Below are 21646 nucleotides of genomic sequence, written 5' to 3' on the forward strand. Positions count from 1 at the left end.
GTTAGCCTCTTAGTCATCTGGGATGATTAAGTGTGCACAGGTATTCTCCTGCCTATCTGTTAATAAAATTCCTAATGTCTATAACCTTAGCAAAGACTTCCCATTGGAGGCAATTGGAGTAATCTTCCAGAACTCTCTCATAGTCTTTATTTCCAATGCACAAACACACACACACACACACACACACACACACACACACACACAACAGGCTAAAGAATTCAAAACTAAATAAAGTCCAATAATTTATTACATGGTAGAATGGAAAGTTCAATTATTCAAGGTAGCATTAATAAAAATTGTTTTCTTTTCAGGTAATTTAATTAACCATCACATGAAACACATGGAAAATCGGAACAATGTAACAGAGTTTGTTCTACTGGGGTTCACAGAGAATCCAAAGATGCAGAAAATCATCTTTGCTGTGGTTTTTGTCATTTACATCGCCACTGTGATAGGAAATGTCCTCATCATGGTCACCATTACCACCAGCTTATCATTGAGGTCTCCCATGTACTTTTTCCTGGCCTATCTCTCCTTTATTGATGCCTGCTTTCCCTCTGTCAGTATCCCCAAACAGATCATAGACTCACTCCATGAAAAGAAGACCATCCTATTCAATGAATGCATGACCCAAATATTTGGGGAACATTTTTTTGGAGGTGCTGAGAGCATCCTGCTCATTGTGATGGCCTATGACCGCTATGTAGCCATCTGCAAGCCCTTGCACTACACGATTATAATGAATCGGCATGTTTGTGTCCTGCTAGTGGGAGTGGTGTGGGTGGGAGGATTTCTTCATGCAACCATACAGATCCTCTTCATCTTCCGATTACCCTTCTGTGGCCCTAACATCATAGATCACTTTATGTGTGATCTGAATCCTTTGCTTAATCTTGCCTGCACTGATACACACACTCTAGGGCTCTTTGTTGCTGCCAACAGTGGATTCATCTGCCTGTTAAACTTCCTCCTCTTGGTGGTCTCCTATGTGGTCATTCTGCACTCCCTAAGGACCTACAACTTGGAGGCAAGGCGCAAAGCCCTCTCCACCTGTGCCTCCCACATCACAGTGGTCATCTTATTCTTTGTGCCCTGTATATTTGTGTACATGAGACCCTCAGCTACTGTATTGATTGATAAAGCAGTTGCTGTATCCTACAATATCATAACTCCCACGTTAAATCCCTTAATCTATACCTTGAGAAATGCCCAGATGAAAAATGCTATTGGGAAGTTATGTCATAGGAAAGCTATTTCATGTGAGAAATAAATGTGCCTGGAGACCAACATTGATTCAACTGAGGCAAGAGCCAAAAGGACATTGTAGATTATCTCAGTAAGGTACACTTGTGGAATAAAGAAGAAAATTATCAGCTGTGAATCATAGATTCTGCATTGAGTAGAGCAGAAATAGGTACAGGAAAAGAGAGAAAAATATAACCCAAGACCACTCTTTCCATATTTAGAAAATGCTATCAAATTAGACTTTAGATTTATTGCCTTCAACCATGTATATCCTTCTAATAACATTTATTGTAATTGACCAGTAATTTCTGAAGAAATCCAGGTAGGTAAGGAGTGCTATCATCAACATTTTACAGGTGATGAAAATGACAGAAAGGGGAAGGTATTATAACAAATCTATTGGAAAGCCATTAACCAGAATTGACTGATTTCCCAGATCATGTGCTTAACTGCTGTTAACTATCAGACAAAATGATAGAAAGGTCAGTTAATTATACTGTTACCATTAATTGATGCATGGACTGTGATGGACACAAAACATATAATGGTTTAATCTAATACTTTTTCATTAATAACTGTGCTTGTTTTTACATATCACAATTGATTGCCTCATGTTGCCTGTAACATTATGGTATGTAACTACTTTAGGGCTGTAAAACCTTTGACTATTTAACCTCTGAGGGGTAGGTAATGAAGACTATACCATATTTCCAAACTTCCTTGTAAGCTTCAGAATCCTTTTGTATTGCTCATATCAGCCATCTTATGCTGATAACCCATCTGAAATAGTAGTGATTCAAATAAAAAATATTTTGAGGTAAAACAGGAATCTATACTTATTAAATATACAGCCTTCCCTTTAATGTACTTGCCTGTTATGTAATACTACCTTCCACAAGGTAGAAAAATGTCTGGTGCCCAATAAATATTGAATGAATAAATGAAAGTATAAAGGAAAGTGAATAAATTCAATAAATTAAGAGCAAAAAAGTGGTACTGGAGCCAGAGAAATTCTTTTCTACTTTTATCTGATTCATCCCTAAGGAGAATTTTGCCTAGAACCCTTGGGGGAAACACAGTTTGTTTTTACTCTTGCTTAAACTGAGGATGAGAAAGAAATTGAAAACACAATTTTCAGCATATCAGCAAATAGTTTAACTTAATATTCTCCTTGCTCTGAGGATAATTTATTATCTTATTAATATGAGTGGTTTATATTATACTTTTCTGGTAACCAGATTACTTTTTTGGTAACATTTCATTACTGAAAGCTGTTTTTAAAAATAGCTTACTCCATATATGCAGAAAGCAACTTCAGGATAAATATATTCCTTTCACTCCTCCATTCTTCATTCATTATCAACAAATATTTTTGAGCCCAAGGAATGTATCAGGCACATTGATAGCTGCTGAGGCTTCAGTGGTGAATAAAAAGAGACTTAAGTTTTGCCTTCACAGAGCTTAGTATCCATTGAAAAACTCACAGGAGGGAGCAGAAAATTACAACAGTGTTATAAGTGATAAAATAGTGGAACTACAGGGTGCTATGAAACCACACTGGGGTAACAGACAAAAAACACCTGCAGGCTCAGGAAAAGATTCCTACATGAAAAGACATCAAAAATAGGACTGCATGGATTAAAAGAAGTTGGTTGGCAGAGTGAACAGGCATGAGATGGAAGGAGAGTGTCCTAGGAGATGGAATATACAGCAAATTCTAGGAGGTAAAAAAGGGTACACAGAAAACCTAATTAATTTAATATGGCTATGGCTATTAATTCATCCTTTCATGCAAAAATTATGTATTGAATGTCCTACTGTTTCTGAACACTGAGCTTGTAAAGGGGTAAAGGGCAAGACATGAAACTGCAGTGACAAGGATGGGTAAGATCAAAACAGGTTTCATAATTGTGTTAAGTCTCAATACTAAGTACTATGGAAAGAACATTGCAAACATTTTTAACCTAGTGAAAGATTTGAGGTTTTTTTTTAAACAGTTAGATTTGAGTTTTAGAATGATAACTCTAGTTACAGTATGGGAAACGGTTTGCAGGCAACAACACTGATAGGAGAGCAGTTAGGAGGTTACTGTAATGATTTGGGTGTGAAAGTGTGGAGGACTGACCTCTGGTGGTTCTAGTGAAGATGTTGAGTTTGGTGGACACTGCTGTGTCCAGCCCTAATTCCTATCACCAAGAGTGCACCCAGGTCCCCTGCTGTTGTGTGCTTGGGCTGTTAACAGCTCATAGCCTAACCATCCCAGGACCTACCAGTGGCCAATGAATGACTGGAGTGGGAGTAAAAATGCCTGGTCCCCTTGCTTCAAGATGGAACCAGTTCAGTGGTACAATGTATACTCCAGAGCTCCTGTAGCTGCAGGTTAAAACTGGAATCCATTTGTGACCACATCTTTTCTTTCCTTTACAATAGTCAGCTTTATTCAACCCTTTCTACTTACAAATCACTTTCATAAAAATAGCCATCTCAGGGTTTGCATCTAGTGAACCCAAACTAACAGAGAGATAGAGAAGGGTTTAGAAATATTTAGGAGTTATAAACAAAAGAACTTGACAGCAGATGTTAGAGATAGAAAAGTCATGGGTAACATCCAGTTTCTGGTTTAGCTTACTGGATAGATGGAACAGAGAGAAGATTAATCTGTTTTTAATGTGCTGAATGAGATTCAAGTAGCTGTATACAATTGAATATATGTTTCTGATGTTCAGAAAGATGTAGGTCAGAGAAATGTAGGAGCCTTCAGAATATAGATGGCAATTAAAGCCACACAAGTATTACACATTACCAAGGGAGAGTGTGATTTGGTCAACCATGAGCAGACATCAGTGGTCTCTGAAAACATCCCTAGCCATTTTATATCTTTAGGAAAAAACCAAAAAAGATTGACCACCAAAACAGAACTCTAAAAATATCAATTTGTATATTACTAAGAATTCAGTACTAGGATACTAAATCTGTAAAATAAAAACAGGCTATGAGGGAAATAAAAATCAGACTGGCATCAGACTTTTTGTCCACAAAACTAGGAATTGGGATTTAATGGAAAAGTCTTTAATGTTCTTAATGGAAAATAACTGTAACATTTAACTCTATGTCATGCAATATAGAATTCAAATATAAAAATAAAATAAATACATTTTTGGACATGCAAGGACTCAAAAAATGTATTGTTCAACCATTACTAATAAGAAATATATCTTAGTAAAATGCTATCAATCTGAATTCAACACATCCAAAGGATTATACACCAAGACCAATTAGGATTAATTGCTGGGATACAAGATTGGTTAAATATGTAAATCAATGTGATATATACATTAACAGAATGAAAGCCAACCACATTATCATCTTAATAGATACAGGAAAAGCATTTGACTAAGTTCAACACTCTTTCATGATAAAAATTCTCAGCAAAACAGATTTATAAGGAAATTTCTGGGGCTGGCCCCACAGCCAAGTGGTTAAAGTTCCACATGCTCCACTCCAGAGGCCCGGGGTTCACTGCCTCAGATCCCCAGTTTGAATCCTGGGTGTGGACAAATTCCACTCACCAGCCAGGCTGTGGGGGCTCCCACATACGAAAGAGAGGAAGATTTGCACAGATGTTAGCTCAGGGCTACTCTTCCTCAAGCAAAATAGAGGAGGATTGGCAATGGATGTCAGCTCAGGGTCAATCTTCCTCACAAAAAAACGAAAGCAATTTCCTCAATACAATAAAGACCATTTATGAAAAGCCCACAGCTAACAGGATAATCAATTGGGAAAAACTGACAGCTTTTCCTCTAAGATATCAAACAAGATGAGGAAGTCAACTTTCACCACTTCTATTCAACATAGTACTAGAAGTACTAGCAAGAACAGACAAAAAAAAAAAAAAGAAGGAAAGAAAAAGCAAGGAAAGAATTAAAATTATCTGCTTGCAGATAACATGACCATAGATGTAGAAAACCCTAAAAACTCTACCCAAAACAAAAATTACTTTTATTTCTTTACGCTAACAATAAACTATATGAAAAAGAAATCAAGACAATAATCCCATTTACAGTAGCATCAAACACAATAAAATATTTAGGAATAAATTTAACCAAGGAAGTGAAATATCTCTACACTGAAAACTATAAGATATCCATGAAAGAAATTGAAAAAGTCACAAATAAATGGAAAGATACTCTGTGTTCATGGATTGGAAGAATTAATATTGTTAAAATGTGCAAAGTACCAAAAACCATCTGTAGATTCAATGAAATCCCTATCAAAATTCGAATGACATTTTTCACCGTAATCAAACAAACAATCCTAAATCTTGTGTAAAATCACCAAAGACCTGAGTAACCAAACCAATCCTGAGAAAGGAGAACAAAGCTGAAGGCATCATGCTTTAACTTCGTGATTTCAAACTACATTTCAAAGCTATAGTAATCAAAACAGTATGGTACAGGCATAAAACAAGCACATTGACCAATGAAACAGAATTGAGAACCCAGAAATAAACCCTTGCATATACAGTCAATTAATATTTGACAAGGGTGCCAAGACTTCTTAATGGGGAAATAATAATCTTTTCAATAAATGATACTGTAGAAACTGGATATTCACATGCAAAAGGATGAAATTGGACTCTTATCTTATACCACATACAAAAGTCAATTCAAATGAGATTACTTAAATGTAAGACCTGAAGCCATAAAACTACTAGAAGAAAACATTTTTAAAAAACGGTTTATTGACAGTGGTCTTAGGAATGGCCTCTTGAATTTGCTTCTCTTTTCATCTTGCTCTGATGATGTAGCTTCCAACAGTGTGTTTTCTTTTTCCAGAGAAGTTGGGGAGCAGGAGAGACATCTAGTGGTGCTGACACTGATACCTCCATGAACAGTTTCCCACTGAGTTTCAGTGGCACCTCCGCAGTCAGATTCCAGCAAATCTACAGAAACCCACGAGATCAGTTTCCCAACATGGCTAAGCTATGCCATAGTAGAGTTTTTTTTCCTGTCAGCGTTGGTCCACCTGTACCTTTCCTGTTTGCCAGTCCAAGCCACAGTTGTTTGCACATCAGCTCAGACCAGCAGCACCACAGTGATATGCTCCTAGCTTCCCAGGCTTTTTCTTGCCTGCAAGGCTCTGTCCAGTTACTAGGAACTAGTTCTGACCCATGACAACACAGTAAACCTCTACTATTCAGTGGATAACAAATAGACTTTCTCCGAGAGATTGGAATCCCAGCCTTGGGGAGGAGTTCCACCTTCTAAATAGGATCCCTCCTTGGATATTTATTTCTCAGGCTCAGGGCATTCTTTTTTTTTTTTTTTTTTTTTGAGGAAGTTTAGCCCTGAGCTAACATCTGCCAATCCTCCTCTTTTTTCCGAGGAAGACTGATCCCGAGCTAACATCCATGCCCATCTTCCTCCTCTTTATACGTGGGATGCCTGCCACAGCATGGCTTGCCATGTGGTGCCATGTCCAAAGCAGAACGCACACACTTAACCGCTGCGCCACTGGACCGGCCCCTCAGGACATTCTTTAGAGTACTCATTATACCTTTCTAGCTAATGCCCTGATATAGTTTATAATTTTATGTAAACTTTCCATGTTCAAATTACTATGTGGTGTGTCTCCTGATTGGACCCTGACTGATATAATATAAAAATACCTAATACAATGTCATCCTTATGGGCATTTGATAAATAGTATCTCTTTCTGCTATACAACCAAAATTTAATGAACAAAAAAAATCACAAAGGAAAGAATTTATATTGAGGCCACAAAGTAAAGGGATATCATCAAACATGTTATTTTCAATTATCAGTCATAATCAACATCTCACTGTTATGTAATAAGACTATTTTAATAAGAATCCAACATTGTAGGTTCACACCTTTTAGTTTGTAAAGATATTTCAGATTCCCAGTTAATAGATAAATATTTATTGGTTAATACAATGCAAGTTGTGATGACAAGAGTGTAACGTGGGAGAAAGTAAGCCTGGATTCCAGTCCAAGTTTTACCTCCATGCTGAAGTGGCTATCTGCAACCATTATCCAACCTCTTGTTAGAGCTGATGTCTTCATCTATAGATCAAGAGGCTTGGACTTAATTACCTCTATTCCTTCTATCTGTAATGCTCAATGATTCTGCTTATCATTATCTGAAGTCAGTTTTCTCCACCAGAGCTTCCTCAGAGTTTTTCACACCTGCATTTCTGAGGGCATGGTTTAGGGATTTAGCATAGGGGCCCCTATAGTATAAAAGACAGCCACAGTTTTATCAATGGTCAGAGTGGTCACTGGGCACAAACACACAAATATGCAGGGCACAAAATATAAGACTACTACTGTGATGTGAGAGATACAGATGGAGAGGGCTTTGTGCCTCCACTCCAAGCTATAGTTCTTTAGGGAGCACAAGAGGATCACATAGGAGAATACTAAGAGAAGGATGTTTAACAGGCATGTGAATCCACTGATAATAGCAGCAGAGACCAAGGGTATGAGTGTCCATGCAGAAAAGTTTCAAAAAGGGTACAAGCCACACATGAAGTGATCTATGACATTGGGGACACAGAAAGGCAGCCAGACTATAAAGAGGATCTGAATTGTTGCATGGAGAAATTCTTGTGTGCAGGCTACTCAAAGCAAGAGAATGTACAGCCTGTGGCTCATGACAGTCATATAGCGCAGAGGTTTGAAGACGGCATCATAGTACGCATAAACCATCACAATCAGCAAGATGATCTCAGTAGCACCAAAAGTATTTTCTGCCTAGACTTGAGCCATATACCCATTAAAGGAGATAGTTTTCTTCTCATTAAGGGAGTCTACAATCAGCTTAGGAGCTGAAGAAGAAAAATAAATTGCATCTATCAAGGAAAGGTGGGTCAGGAAGAAGTACATGGGGAGTTCAGAGGGTGGCTGGTGCTAATGGTAACCACAATGAGCAGGTTACCTTAGAACATTACCATGTATAGAACCAAAAATACCACAAACACTAGTTTCTGCATTTTGGGGCTCTGTGTAAGACCTATTAAAATGAATTCAGTCACATTTCTTTTATTCTCCATCTATGTGGTATAAGTGATAAAAACTTCAAGAAGGAATGCTTTCCTTAAAAATACGAAAGAAAAGAAAGAACTAAAAGAATTAAATAATCCAAAACTCTGCCTTTTAACAGTACTCTGACAATCTCACCTAAGATTCCTTCTCTTCACAAAACTCCCCAGGAATAGATAACTCAAAAGTTTCTTAGTTCACTCTCTCAGTCTTTTATTATCCTGGCCTCAAAAATATTCTTATAAGACATAGGACACCCAGAAGAAATGAACTCCATTTCCCTGGGTCAGAGTAATCTTTACAAAACTTTGTTCGAACATCAATATAATGGAAAATGTAGTCATTAGAAGTAATAATTTGGGAGACTAACAAGACTTAGAAAAAAATATGTGGAATGAGATGAATTATATCTAATTAATCCTAATCCTAATCCTGTATATCCTAATTATAATTGTGTAAATATACTATAGTTGAAAAGCTAGTGAGTGATAGTTAAATAATTAGTATTTGAAGATTATAGGTTTTATATGTATATTTTAGGAATAAAATTCAAATTCAAGTATTTCTCATAAAATTTTATATGGGTTTTATTTCATCTATGTTAAAATGCTTGCATACAAAAGTTTATGAGAAAAAAATTAATATATTTAGGACATTTACTCCTGGATGTAAGATTATATGTGATCTTTTCTTTCCTTATACTTTTTAGTATTTTCCAAATTTCTACACCTTCTATTACTAATTTTATGATGCAAAAATAAATATAATTTCCATGTTTTCTAAGAGGTCTGAAGTTTAAGCCACGAATTTTTTAATTGAGTGGAACGTATAAGGAAAACAAACATAGAGAATTGTACAACGTCACATGATGGGACCCCAGGAAATATTATCTGAATATAAATGAATTAACTGCTTTAATGTATTCATGAAATTCTTCCTAGTTCACCAAATGGACATAGAATGAGGGCCTGACTGGGCATTAACTGTTTTGAGGAGATCTGGACAAAGTGAGCCTGCCCTGACTTACCCCATAGATCATTTACAATCATCCTAATTGCCATCTTTAGTCTGTTAATCAAAGATTATTGATCTCTGATTTTAACTTCTATCACTGATACTGATAGTCAATGAACAAGTTTGAATAATCAACTGGATCAGTTTACTGAAAAATCTATTTCCATTTACTTGATGAGGATTACACATATGGCTCAATTAAACTTTAAGACAGTATTTAAAACTAAGTTTTGCCATTATTAACTCTCACTTTTTTCCGGGCCTTAGATTCTTTAATTCTCTTTATCTTAATGTATCTTTAAAGCAAAAAGGCAGTGAAGGTAATGCGAATTGTTCCTGTTACAGGTAGGCAAGTCAGATAATGAGGTACATGGAAAGAAAACGTCTTCCGGATGATCCCACAAATGCTTCATTTAGAAGCTAGCTTTAGAGTTCCAAGCCCCAAGATAGTGGTCTCCCTTCTAGATATCCTGATGTATCATAGAATTCTTCCAAGGGCAAGAGACCTCGAGAAGAAAGTTGAATACACTTCTAATTGGCAGCTCTTCTCTAGAAGAGATGGCCCTTGGGAGAACCAAGAAACAAGTAATATGTTTTATAATTTTCTGATGGTCTATGAATAACATATTTCATGATAAAACAGACAACAAACACAAAATTTGACTCATTCATCTTTATTATTTCACTCGTTACCTCAGTTTATTACAAATCTTGAAGTAATTAGAATATATTTAAAAAGCTGTTCTCTTTTACAGTTTTAATATGCCTCCTTTTGTCCCACACTACACAGAAGCAAACATACAAACAAAACAACTTGATCTTATATCTAAATTAATATCTTTAATGCCCTGTGTCAATTGGCAGACTCAAACACAAGATCAATTTCTTTTCCTGTCACAGATCTGTGACTATATGTAATCTATAGCAGTTCTTTTGCTAAGCTATGAAATGCAGAGTCAGAAGTTAATGAGTTTCAGGTTCCAGTGAACAAGACGCTAGAATTATTGTCTACTAAAAATCCTCCACTGCCTTTCATTTTATCAGTATATATGATCTTTAAAGATGAAGACACTGAGGCCCAGACAAATAAAGTCCATGAAAATGTGGCTAATTGATTAGAAGTAGACCACAACACAAATCTAGGTCTTCTAATATCCAATACAGTGATTTTTTTTCACCACCACATCTTGTCTTCCTAAAGATGCCTTAAGATTAGTGAATACAAGGAAAAATCACCCTAAAGTGACAAAGGGAATTTACTTTCATCTCTCATCTTTAGCAATACCTGTCTTGACACTCAAAAAAAAAATGGCTAAGTCTGATTTCAAGGATGCAGAGATTCAGTCATAATACTGGGACCACATTCCTTGTAGCAGAAATAAGGTCTTGCCTGGCTAGAACAAAATCTAAGAAAGTTTGAATAGTCAGAATAAAAAGTTCCCTCCATCTTGGAGTTTAATATCTTTTCCTAACCACAGCAAAGAGTACATTCTTTCTTGCATATCCTATATTTTCATGCATTCTCCTTTGGGATGTCAGTTTTAGATCTGTATATTTCCATCAGAAAACATAATCCATATGCTGTCCTTCTCCTTTCTCCCATGTTGACCTGCCTTTACCACAATGAAAGTTGCACACCTTATCTCAGCTTCACCTCAAATTTGCCTCCTTTATTCTCATATGCCTCTCATATCTTCTCTTATCAGTTCAAAGTTTTTTTATTCCTGGAAATTGTCAAAGTCAGACCATTATTTCAAGGAAATGAGTGACTATACAGAAGCCAATCTCTGACTATCTAAACTATCATACAATATGTTCTATCTTTGGAAGAATCCCTCAATGACTCATCCAGCTACACTCTGCTGCATTACTTCACTGTGTGAACACTCAAAGACCTAGAAATTGACTCAGAATCCATAAAATGTAAACGTATTTCTGATAAATTATAGATCTATCCGTACACAGTGAGAACAAATATTTCTGTAAAATATCTAAAAAGTGATACCCTATCAAATATCAGAAAGTAATGCTTCAGGGATTTTAATTATAAACCCCTTAGGGGAAGATGAAAATGTGAAAAACTGGCTTTTTAAAAATCAGCAATTCTAGTTAACTTACCATGATTGCCTCTGTAGTTAAGGAGGTTGCCCAATGTATTCAGGAATAAGAAATAACCATTATAAGTAGCTGTTCAAACATCTTGTCATGTAATGTATATTTCTCAAGTCTCCACTGACTGGGCAATGTTACAGGAAGCAGAGGATGTCAAGGTGGCACAACTTTATTCAAATTGATTCAACATACATTTCAATGCTCTAATGCCTTGGAAATTTAAGTCAAAAGAAAAGAAAATGCTATGGTGAATTTGAAACCCAAAGTACTTATGTACTAAGGAGGATCTTCTGATCTTCAGCACAGAGCTATCTAACTATACAATAAGAAACAAAACTATTTCTCTCACTTAATAACCCCCTCTTATTCTGCTCTTAAAATAAGAAAGCTGTTTCTTCTTGAATCACAGTGTTTAGAGAAGATACTGAGCACATTAAATGACCTGTCTTTCTCTCTAATGTTTTTGCCCTCCTACAAATTATCTCTGTTTTTTAAAGATTTCACCTTAGAAGCAGATATTTGGGAGAACTCATCTATGAACAACAGACACATCTTCACCTGAATCGTTCTTATCCCTACACTTTAAACTTATGTATTAACAGCCTACATTCCTGGTATGGAAAACTATGTGGTAATGCACTCCTCTTATAAGCCTTTGGATACCATGAACTGGAGCATGAAGGAGTCTAAGTTCTGTGTAAATAACAACATGAGGTTTCATTCAGGTTGCCTGTCCCTGGGGAAATTTCCTCACTGGCTGCGATCATCAGAGCTTGAGATACTGTGTCAATCCTCAACTGTACTATAAACACATCAAGACATACTCTGTTCATAGGAATATTGGGACTTGATATATTTCCAGGGAGAGTGATATCTAGATATCTAGAGTTTGAGGCCAAGTGGAGGCTAAATTCCCAGTGCCAAATTGTCCAGTGTCAAAATCTAAAAAGACAGATTTTTATGATTTTCCATTGACTTTTCTTGGAGGTCTAGGAATTCCACCAGTCATTCAATGAAAGAAATGTTAGGTGAACAGATTTCTTCAAATTTTCTTCACACATACCTCAGGATAGTGGTTCTTGGAGCAGCCAAATATATTCTATCATCTTCAAACACATACTGTAAAGGGTACTGTGCAGCATAGAGGAGAGGGCATTGTTTAAACCAGTTTCATCAGAGTTGAAGCAGCTGCTATAGTTAAATATATGGCTAGGCAGTGGATGGAGAACTGGGGAAAACATAACAATAGCAATTATCACTACAGAGAACTATGTCCTTTCTTCTATTAATATGGTTTGTTATATTGATTGATTTTCATATATTGAACCAACATTGCATTCCTGGGATAAATCTCAGTTGCTTTTGCTACATAATCCTTTCCATAGACTACTAGCTTAAGATTGTTAGTATTCTGTTGGGGATTTTTGTGTCTATATTCATTAGAGATGTAGACTGTAGCTCTTTTCTCATGATGTCTTTGTCTAGCTTGGTTTTTTATTTTTTTTGCTTTTTAGAAGAATATTGGCACCTGAGCTAACATCTGCTGCCAATCTTCTCCTTCTCCTTCTGCTTGTTATTCTTATCCCCAAAGCCTACCAGTACACAGTTGTATATTCTAGTTGTAAGTGCCTCTGGTTGTGCTATGTGGGATGATGCCTCAGCATGGCTTGATGAGCAGTGCCATGTCCACGCCCAGGATCTTAGCCAGCAAAACCTTGGGCTCTCAAAGTGGTATGGAAACTTAACCACCTAGCCATGGGGCCAGACCCTGTCTAGTTTTGATAGCAGAGTTATACTGGTCTTATAGAATGTGTTGGGAAGTTTTCCCTCCTCTTCTATTTTTTGGAAGAGTTTGTGAAGAAGTTGTGTTAAATGTTTGATAAAATTCACCAGTGAAGCCATCTCCTCTAAGGTTTCGTTTGCAGGAAGTTTTATTTTTTTGTTACTATTTCAATCTCTTGTTATATTTCACTTGAGGCAGTTTCAGTATTTTGTGTTTTCCTAATAATTTGTCCATTTCATCAAAGTTATATAAATTGTTGGCATATAACTGTTCATAATATCCCCTCATAGTCTTTTTTTATTCCTGTAAGGTTGGTAGCAATATCCCCTCTTTCATTCCTGATTTTAGTAAATTGAGTCTTCTGTCTTGCCTTTTAGTCAATTTAGCTAGTTTTGTCACTTTAGTGATCTTTTCAAAGAATCCGCTTCTTGTTTACATTCATCTTAAATAATGTTCTTAGATTCCTAGAACCAATAAGTCTTCCAATCTTTGCCAAAGGGTGTTATGTCCATATTGAGTCATACCTTCATCTCTCAGCCACATAGTTTACAAGTTTAATTTAGTCTTTATTATTACTTCCACAGAGTGTCAGGGTGAGCCAGAGGTGAAAGTGTAGTCTTTCCTGAATGTGCACACAGTCTGGGCTTATGCACAGCTCTACTCATAAACATACCTTTCTAATTCCCAGAAATATGTCATAGTGTCATATAATTTCAAATCCCCTTGTGGTATCTTAGTCTTTTGTTTGCTCCAACTATTATCCACTACCTAAGACTGCCACCATGTTCAAGAGTTACCTCTCTTTGTTTTTAACATATTCCCCCAGGAAGAGGCTCCAAGTCAAATTAAACAAAGAGAGTCTTGTGAGTTAGGTGTTCCAATAAACTGACAGACAGGCTAAATAATGATACTTTTCTGAGAAAAGGGCTTTAGAGGATCTTCAATCCCATTTTGCCCCCTCCAGCGGCTTACGGGATGCTGGTTTTCACTATGATTCCAGGCTGTAACAGTAAGGTTACTGAGGAGCTGGGGAGGGGACATGGAAATAGGTCAAGTTGAATGTTGCAAACCTTACTGTTGTTACTGAGATTTAGTGATTCTTCTTGAATATGAACTCCTTGAAATGTTACAAGTCTTTGGGAACCTTTCAGAACTCTGAAAATGTTGATTCTGACAATTTTTTCAGTATTCTTATTGCTTTAGTGGAGGAGAGAATTTTTGAAAGTCCTTATACCACGGACCTCGTCCTACTGAGCACTATATGTTAGAATATATGGTTTCAGTTTTTGATGATCACAACTGTAACTCTGAAAGTATATATTATTGTCCCCACTTTAGAGCTAAGGAAGCAGATACCAATTTAATGGCTGAGCCAAAATCCAAATTCAAACCCAGTGTTTGCTTGTATCAAATGCTATACTTTTTTCCTTAAGTTCTACTGTTCTTGCACCAGGATTGTAATATCAGTTGAAAGACTATATGAGAAGTAGAGGCAGGTTCATATTTCTAGGAGCTGATAGGTTGGAGGAGGAAATTAGGAAGAATTATATTTGAGGTTCTGTTTCATTGTTTGGATCGAGAGTGAAAGTTGGGTTGCTGGCCAAGGTTATGTGTTTATCCACTATACTTGCTAAATTCACTTCTTATGTATAATAGTTGTTTATACTCTTAGGTTTTCTATATGAGGAGTCTGGCTCCATAAAACTGCAGGAATCTTCTTGTTCAGGGTTCCCTCAGTAGTGAGATGACCTACACATCTATGCTGATCCATTTTATTTTTGACTGGTGCACTTTTCCATGGAGGATAATGGAACAGGGTGGAGTTGATGCTTACTCCAGTGTTAGTCTTTTGCTTATATCATCACTATATACAAGATACTCACCTAAGGCTTAAGGACACACATAGGTTCAAAGCAAAGTGATGAAAAAAGATATTTCATGCAAATGGTCATGAAAATAGAGAAAGGGTGTCCATGCTTATGACAGGCAAAACAGACTTTAAGACAAAACTTTCACAAGAGACAATGGAAAACTTTACATAATGATAAAAGAGTCAGTTCAAAAGGAAGAAATAATAATTAGAAATATACATGCATCCAACACTGGAACACTTAAATATATTAAGCACATATTATTAGATCTGAATGCAGAAATAGAAAACAATGTGATAATAGTAATAGGAAACTTCAATACTTCATTTTCCTGATAGATAGAACATCCAGACAGAAAATCAATAAGAACAAAATGGACTTGAACAACATTATAGACCAAATGGACCTAACAGATATATACAAAACATTCCATCCATTAGCACAGAATATATATTCTTCTCAAGTGCACATAGAAGATTACACAGGTTAGATCATATCTTAGCCCACAAAACTTGACTTAAAAAATTAAGAAGATTGAAATCATACAAAGTATCTTTCTGAACAAAATAGATAGAAACCAAAAATCAAGAGCAGAAGTAAAACTGGAAAATTCATAAATACTTGGAAATTAAATAACACACTCAGGTAAAACCAATAGATCAAAGAAGAAATAAAAGGGAGAATCAGAAAATATCTCAAAACAAAGAAATATTAAAACATAACATACCAAAACCTATGGGAAGTGGTGAGAGTAATATTAAGAGGTAAGTTTATAGAAATAAATATCTACACTAAAAAAAAGAAATATCTCAAATAAAGCTAATATTATACCTCGAAAAATGAGAAAAAAAGAATAACTAAACCCAAAGTTAGCAAAGGAAGGAATAATGAAAGTAGAACAGAAATAAATGAAATAGAGACTAGAACAACAGTAGAAAAAATCAGTGAAACTAAGAGTTGGCTATTTGAAAAGATAATCAGAATTGGCAAACTTTAGCTAGACTGAGGAAAAAGAGAGGAAAACTCAAAATCAGAAATGTAAGACGAGACCTTACACCTCATGCCACAAAAATAGAAATACTATAAGAGACTACTATGAACAATTTTATGCCAACAAATTGGATAACCTAGATGAAATGAATAAATTTCTAGAAATATACTAGCTACCAAATTTGAATCATGAAGAAATAGATAATCTGAATAGACCAATAATGAGCAAGGAAATTGAATCAATAATCAAAACCCTCTCAGGAAAGAAAAGTTCAAGACCAGATGGCTTCACTGGTGAATTCTACCAAAAATTTAAAGAAGAATTAATGTCTGTCTTTCTCAAACTCTTGCAAAAAATTAAAGAGGAAAGAACACTTCTAAATTTGTTTCACAAGGCCAGCATTACTCTGTTACCAAAGCCAAATAAAGACACCACAAGAAAAGAAAACCACAGGCCAAAATCACTGCACGATAGAAATGCAAAAATACTCAACAAAGTACTAGCAAAGTGAATTCAACAGCATGTTAAAAGGATCATACGCCGAAGCCAAGTGGGATTTATTCCTGGGAGGCATAGTTCAACATACAAAAATCAATAAATGTGATACACCACATTAACAGGATGAAGGATAAAAGTCATATGATCTTATCAATAGATGCGTAAAAAGCATCTGAAAACATCCAATACCTTGCCACGATAAAAACTCTTAACAAACTAGGATTAGAAGGAAATTACCTCAACATAATAAAGGCTATGTGAAACAAGCCCACAGACATCATAGTCAACAACTGAACAACTTCTTTCTTCAACAACTCAATGAATGAACAAGTGAAGCTTTGCCTCTAAGATTGGGAACAAGGAACAATTCACACTCTCACCATTTACGTTTGAAATAGTACTGAAAGTTCTAGCCAGAGCAATTAGGCAAACAAAAGCAATAAAAGGTATCCAAGTCAGAAAGTAAGAAGTAAAGGTATTACGGTTTTCAGATGACATAATCTTATTTGTGTAAATCACTAAGGAACTCCCTCAACTAATAAGCAAATTGGGATTTTTGTTCAGATCATCTATTATCTATTATTTGCTCACCCTAATAAACTCAGTAAAATAACAGGATACAAAATCAACATACAAAAGTTATTTGCATTTTTATGCACTAATAACATACTATCCAAAAAGTAAATTAAGAAAAAAACCCAATTTGCAATAGCCTCAAAAAGAATAAACTACTTAGAAATAAACAACTAAAAAGATAAAAGACTAGCAAACTGAGAAGTGCAAAGCATTGCTGAAAGCAAAAGGGATGCAAATAAATGCAAAGATATCCCATGCCCATGGATTGTAAGACTCAATAATGTCAAGATGTCCATGCTACTCAATGAAATCTATAGTCACTGCAATCCACATCAATATCTTTTTTAATTTAATTTTATTTTATTAAATTTTGAGGAAGATTAGCCCTGAGCTAACATCTGCTGCCAATCATCCTCTTTTTGATGAGGAAGACTGGCCCTGAGCTAACATCCGTGCCCATTTTCCTCTACTTTATATGTGAGACACCTACCACAGCATGGCTTGCCAAGCAGTGCCATGTCCGCACCCGGGATGAAACGGAAAGTGAGAAGTTAACTGCTGTGCCCCCAGGCTGGCCCCTCACATCAATACCTCAATGGCATTTTTCACAGAACCAGAAAATAATCCTAAAATTCAGATGAAACAACAAAAGATGCCTAATAGCCAAAGCAATTGTAAGAAAGAAGAATGCTGGAAGCATTCCACTTCCTGATTTCAAACTATATTACAAAGCTACAGTATCTAAGACAGTCTGGTACTGGCATAAAGACAGACATATGAGTAATGGAACAGAATAGATAACCCAGCAATAAAACCATGCATATGTGTAAATATATATACCTTTTCAACAGATCTTTGACAAGGGTGCCAAGAATATACAGTTGGGAAAGGATAAACTCTTCAATAAATGGTGCTTGGAACTGGGTATCCACACAGATCAGAATGAAATTGGACCCTTATCTTACACCGTACACAAAAATCTACTCAAGTAGGATAAAAATGTAAACATAAAACCTGAAACTATAAAAGTCTTAGAAGAAAACTTAGCAGGAAACCTTCCTGACGTTGGACTGATCAATGATTTCTTGGATATGACGCTAAAAGCACAGGCAACAAAATTAAAAATAGATGAATTGGACTACATCAAACTAAAAAGCTTCTGTACAACAAAGGAAAGAAGAGTGAAAAGTTGATCTATAAAATGTTAGAAAATATTTGAAAACTATATATTTGATGAGGGGTTAATATCTAAAATCAATAAATAACTAGTACAACTCAACAGCAAAAGTAGCCCAATTAAAAGAAGATTGGGCAAAGGACTTGAATAGAAATTTCTCCAAAGAAGGCATACAAATGGCCAATAAGTAGATGAAAAGATGCTCAACATCATTAATCATCAAGGAAATACACATCACAAACACAATAAGATATCACCTCACACTTGTTAGAATGGCTATTATTGAAAAGCCAAGCAATAAGAAGTGTGGGTGAGGATGTGGAGAAAAAGGAACATTTGTGCAACATTGGTGGGAGTGTAAATTGGTACAGTCCTATGGAAAACAGCATAGAGGTTTCTCAAAAAATTAAAAAATAGAACTAGCATATGATCCAGAAATCTCACTTCTGGGTATTTACTAAAAAGAATTGAAATCGGGATCTCAAGTAAGTATCTTCACTCCTATGTTCATTTCAGCATTATTAACAATAGCAAAGATGTGGCAACAACCTAAATTTCCATCAAGGGGGGCATGGATTTAAAAGAAAAACGTGGCCTATGCATACAGGGAATATTATTCAGCCTTCAAAACGAAGGAAATCCTGCCGTTCATGACAACATGGATGAAACTTGAAGTCATTATTCAAAGTGCAATAAGTCAGTGATGGAAGGAAAAATATTGTATAATCCCACTTATGTGAGGTACATAAAATCAACACACTCATAGAAGCAGAGAGTAAAATACTGGTTTTCAGAGGATGGATGAAGGGGGAATGAGGGATAATTATTTCATGGTTCTGGAGTTTCAATATGGGAAGATGAAAAAATTCTGGAGATGATTGGTGGTGATGTTTGCACAGCAATTTGAATGTACTTCATGCCACTGAACTGTACACTTAAAAATGGTTAAAATGGTAACTTTTATGTTATGTATATTTTATCACAATTAAGAAAAACTACCATTGGAGAGGGAAAGACTGTGAGTCAGGTTGGCAGCGAACAAAGCAGCAAATTGTTAACTGTTAGGATAGAGCTTAAGGCATGGCTTCCCTTTCTGGTTCTGGACTTCAGAAGAATGTGAATTCTGTTTCAAGGTGATGGATTATAAAAAGGAAAGTGATTCTTTGCAGGGTTCCAGCCAGTTCTTTATCACCTCAGAAGCTGAGGGAGAGAAGATTGTAGTGGAGCATCCTTTCTCTAACGTTTCTATTCTCTACCTCTGGATGTCTTTATACATGCGTGCTCAGCTGAGTGATTTTTCTCAATATCTACTGTGTGAAAGTGTGGTACTTTACTGTAAGTCCTCATGAATTTCTCTCTCTGTGGAGTAGAGAGAAAAGCTATATTCCCCTGAATACATTCTGAGAATCTGTCGTCTAAGAACTCACCCCAAAGGAAGTTTATATGTTTATTACTTTTAAATTACTCAACCATTGGTAGCTACAAATCCTGCCGTCTAACTCTCCTTAGTTTCCCAGGGTAAGCTGGCACATAACTTTGAAGACTAGCATTTCCATTCTCAGGGCAAACATATCACTTAGAACAGTCATGTTTTCAGAGAGAAATCCATTCTATGAAACCCTTGCTTAGAGCTAAATCCACTCCATAATCTATGCTGGGGTTTCCTACCACAAAATGAGCAGCAAAGCGCTATAATGAAGCTTTCCAACTCACTTTACCCAAATCTCATCCTATACTATAGCCAAAGAAATAGGTTTAACCAAAGCTCAACTGCATTTCTAAAACTGGCCTCTAATGATGTTTCTGGTGCCACGTGGGAGTAAATGAAAGACGTTGGCTGGCCATTCAGCAAAGGCTACCCCAACAGAGCCAATTACTAATCTCCTGAGGACTTTTGAGATCAATGCATTACCAAATCCTGTACTTCATGAAAGTGTATTTAAACATTTCTCTAGAGTCAGTGAAGAAAATCACAAAGAAGGAACGTTAAGTAAATGACAGCAAGAGAGTCAGGTACCAACAAGCTGAAGATTTGTTTGGGACACATTGCTCACTGGGTTAGAAGGAGGGCTTAAATCAGGAATAAAATGAGTTCTCTCCACATTGCCCATGAACATTTTTGGAAACAAAAATGTGGCAGAATTGATTTAAGAAAACAGTGTCTAAACAAGTGGATTTGATTTTTGTATACATTTTGTAGTTCCATACACTAACTTTTCCTGATTTGAATAATTTTTCACTGTTCCCACTGTTTTTAATTTGGATTGGATATAGTTCTAAGACATCTGAAAAACTAGATATATTTGGAAGATGTATTTATACCTTCATAGGAAGCCAAGAAAGTGAGTGGAAATTAAATCTTAGAGCTATCAAAGTTTCTTTAATAAAAGAGGTCATTTTTTGAGAAAATCCAGAGCAACAAATGTGAACCAAAATAAACTAAAATGTTCAAGATTGGGAGAGTTATCTAGGGAGATAAAAATTTCAGTGTCTCACTTGATAGCTCTTGGAGTCTATTTGCAGCTGGGGGGCATATGCCGTGAGATGAAGAAAGAAATGACTGGGTTCAATATGAAAAGTGAGGAATCCACAATCTACTAGATCAAGGTCAGTGATACATCTTTCCCCCAAATTTTAATCTGATTAACTTAATTTAGCCAAGTTATTTTCATTGAAATAGTTTCTGTAGTTGTATTCTGTGAATTGAAGGTTAATCTTTTTCTCTAAAAATGAATTTGGACACAATGACGGCAAAATATCAATAGAAAATGGGTCCGGGCCCCATGGAGGAGTGGTTAAGTTCATGCACTCCACTTCCGTGGCACAGGGTCATGGCAGTTCAAATCCTGGGAGCAGACATGGCCCCACTCATCAAGCCATGCTGAGACGGCATCCAACATGCCACAACTAGAAGGACCCACAACTAAAAATAGACAACTATGTACCAGGGGGCTTTGGGAGAAAAAGGAAAAATAAAACCTTTAAAAATAATTAGTAGAAAACTTTATCTGTGAGATTGCCAGACAAGACACTGTTGAGAACTACTGTCATTTTACAACATTGAAGGTAAGATTTATGTCTCATTAAGGAGATTGATTCTTTAGATTTATGTTTGTAATGCTTTGAAATTATTTCCCCCTTTCAGGACTTCCACATTGCCACAATGAATTTAGAATTTGTGAATTAAATCTATTAAAAATGACCAACAACATAGTCACCATCTATTGGGGCCATTGCTAGAGAAGAAACAACTCAGAGACTGAGCTTTCTTGAAAACTAAAGACAGCTTTCCTCACCGTTATTGAAGGTGAGAGA

The 21646-nt window shown here is 36.0% G+C and overlaps 1 protein-coding gene across 1 annotated transcript; it reads left to right on the top strand.

The window, feature by feature from the left end:
* The first annotated feature begins 340 nt into the window (after nt 1–340).
* Nucleotides 341–1270, top strand: LOC106825940 (olfactory receptor 4C46-like). The gene has a single exon (XM_014832967.2). The coding sequence runs from the start codon at nt 341–343 to the stop codon at nt 1268–1270; it is 930 nt and encodes a 309-aa protein (XP_014688453.2).
* The last annotated feature ends 20376 nt before the right edge of the window (nt 1271–21646 follow it).

This window comes from Equus asinus, chromosome 17 (assembly GCF_041296235.1).
Source record: "Equus asinus isolate D_3611 breed Donkey chromosome 17, EquAss-T2T_v2, whole genome shotgun sequence".
Taxonomy (NCBI): domain Eukaryota; kingdom Metazoa; phylum Chordata; class Mammalia; order Perissodactyla; family Equidae; genus Equus; species Equus asinus.

What these genes read in the sequence shown, in the direction of transcription:
- LOC106825940 (XM_014832967.2), top strand. Translation starts at nt 341, where the DNA reads ATGGAAAATCGGAACAATGTAACAGAGTTTGTTCTACTGGGGTTCACA.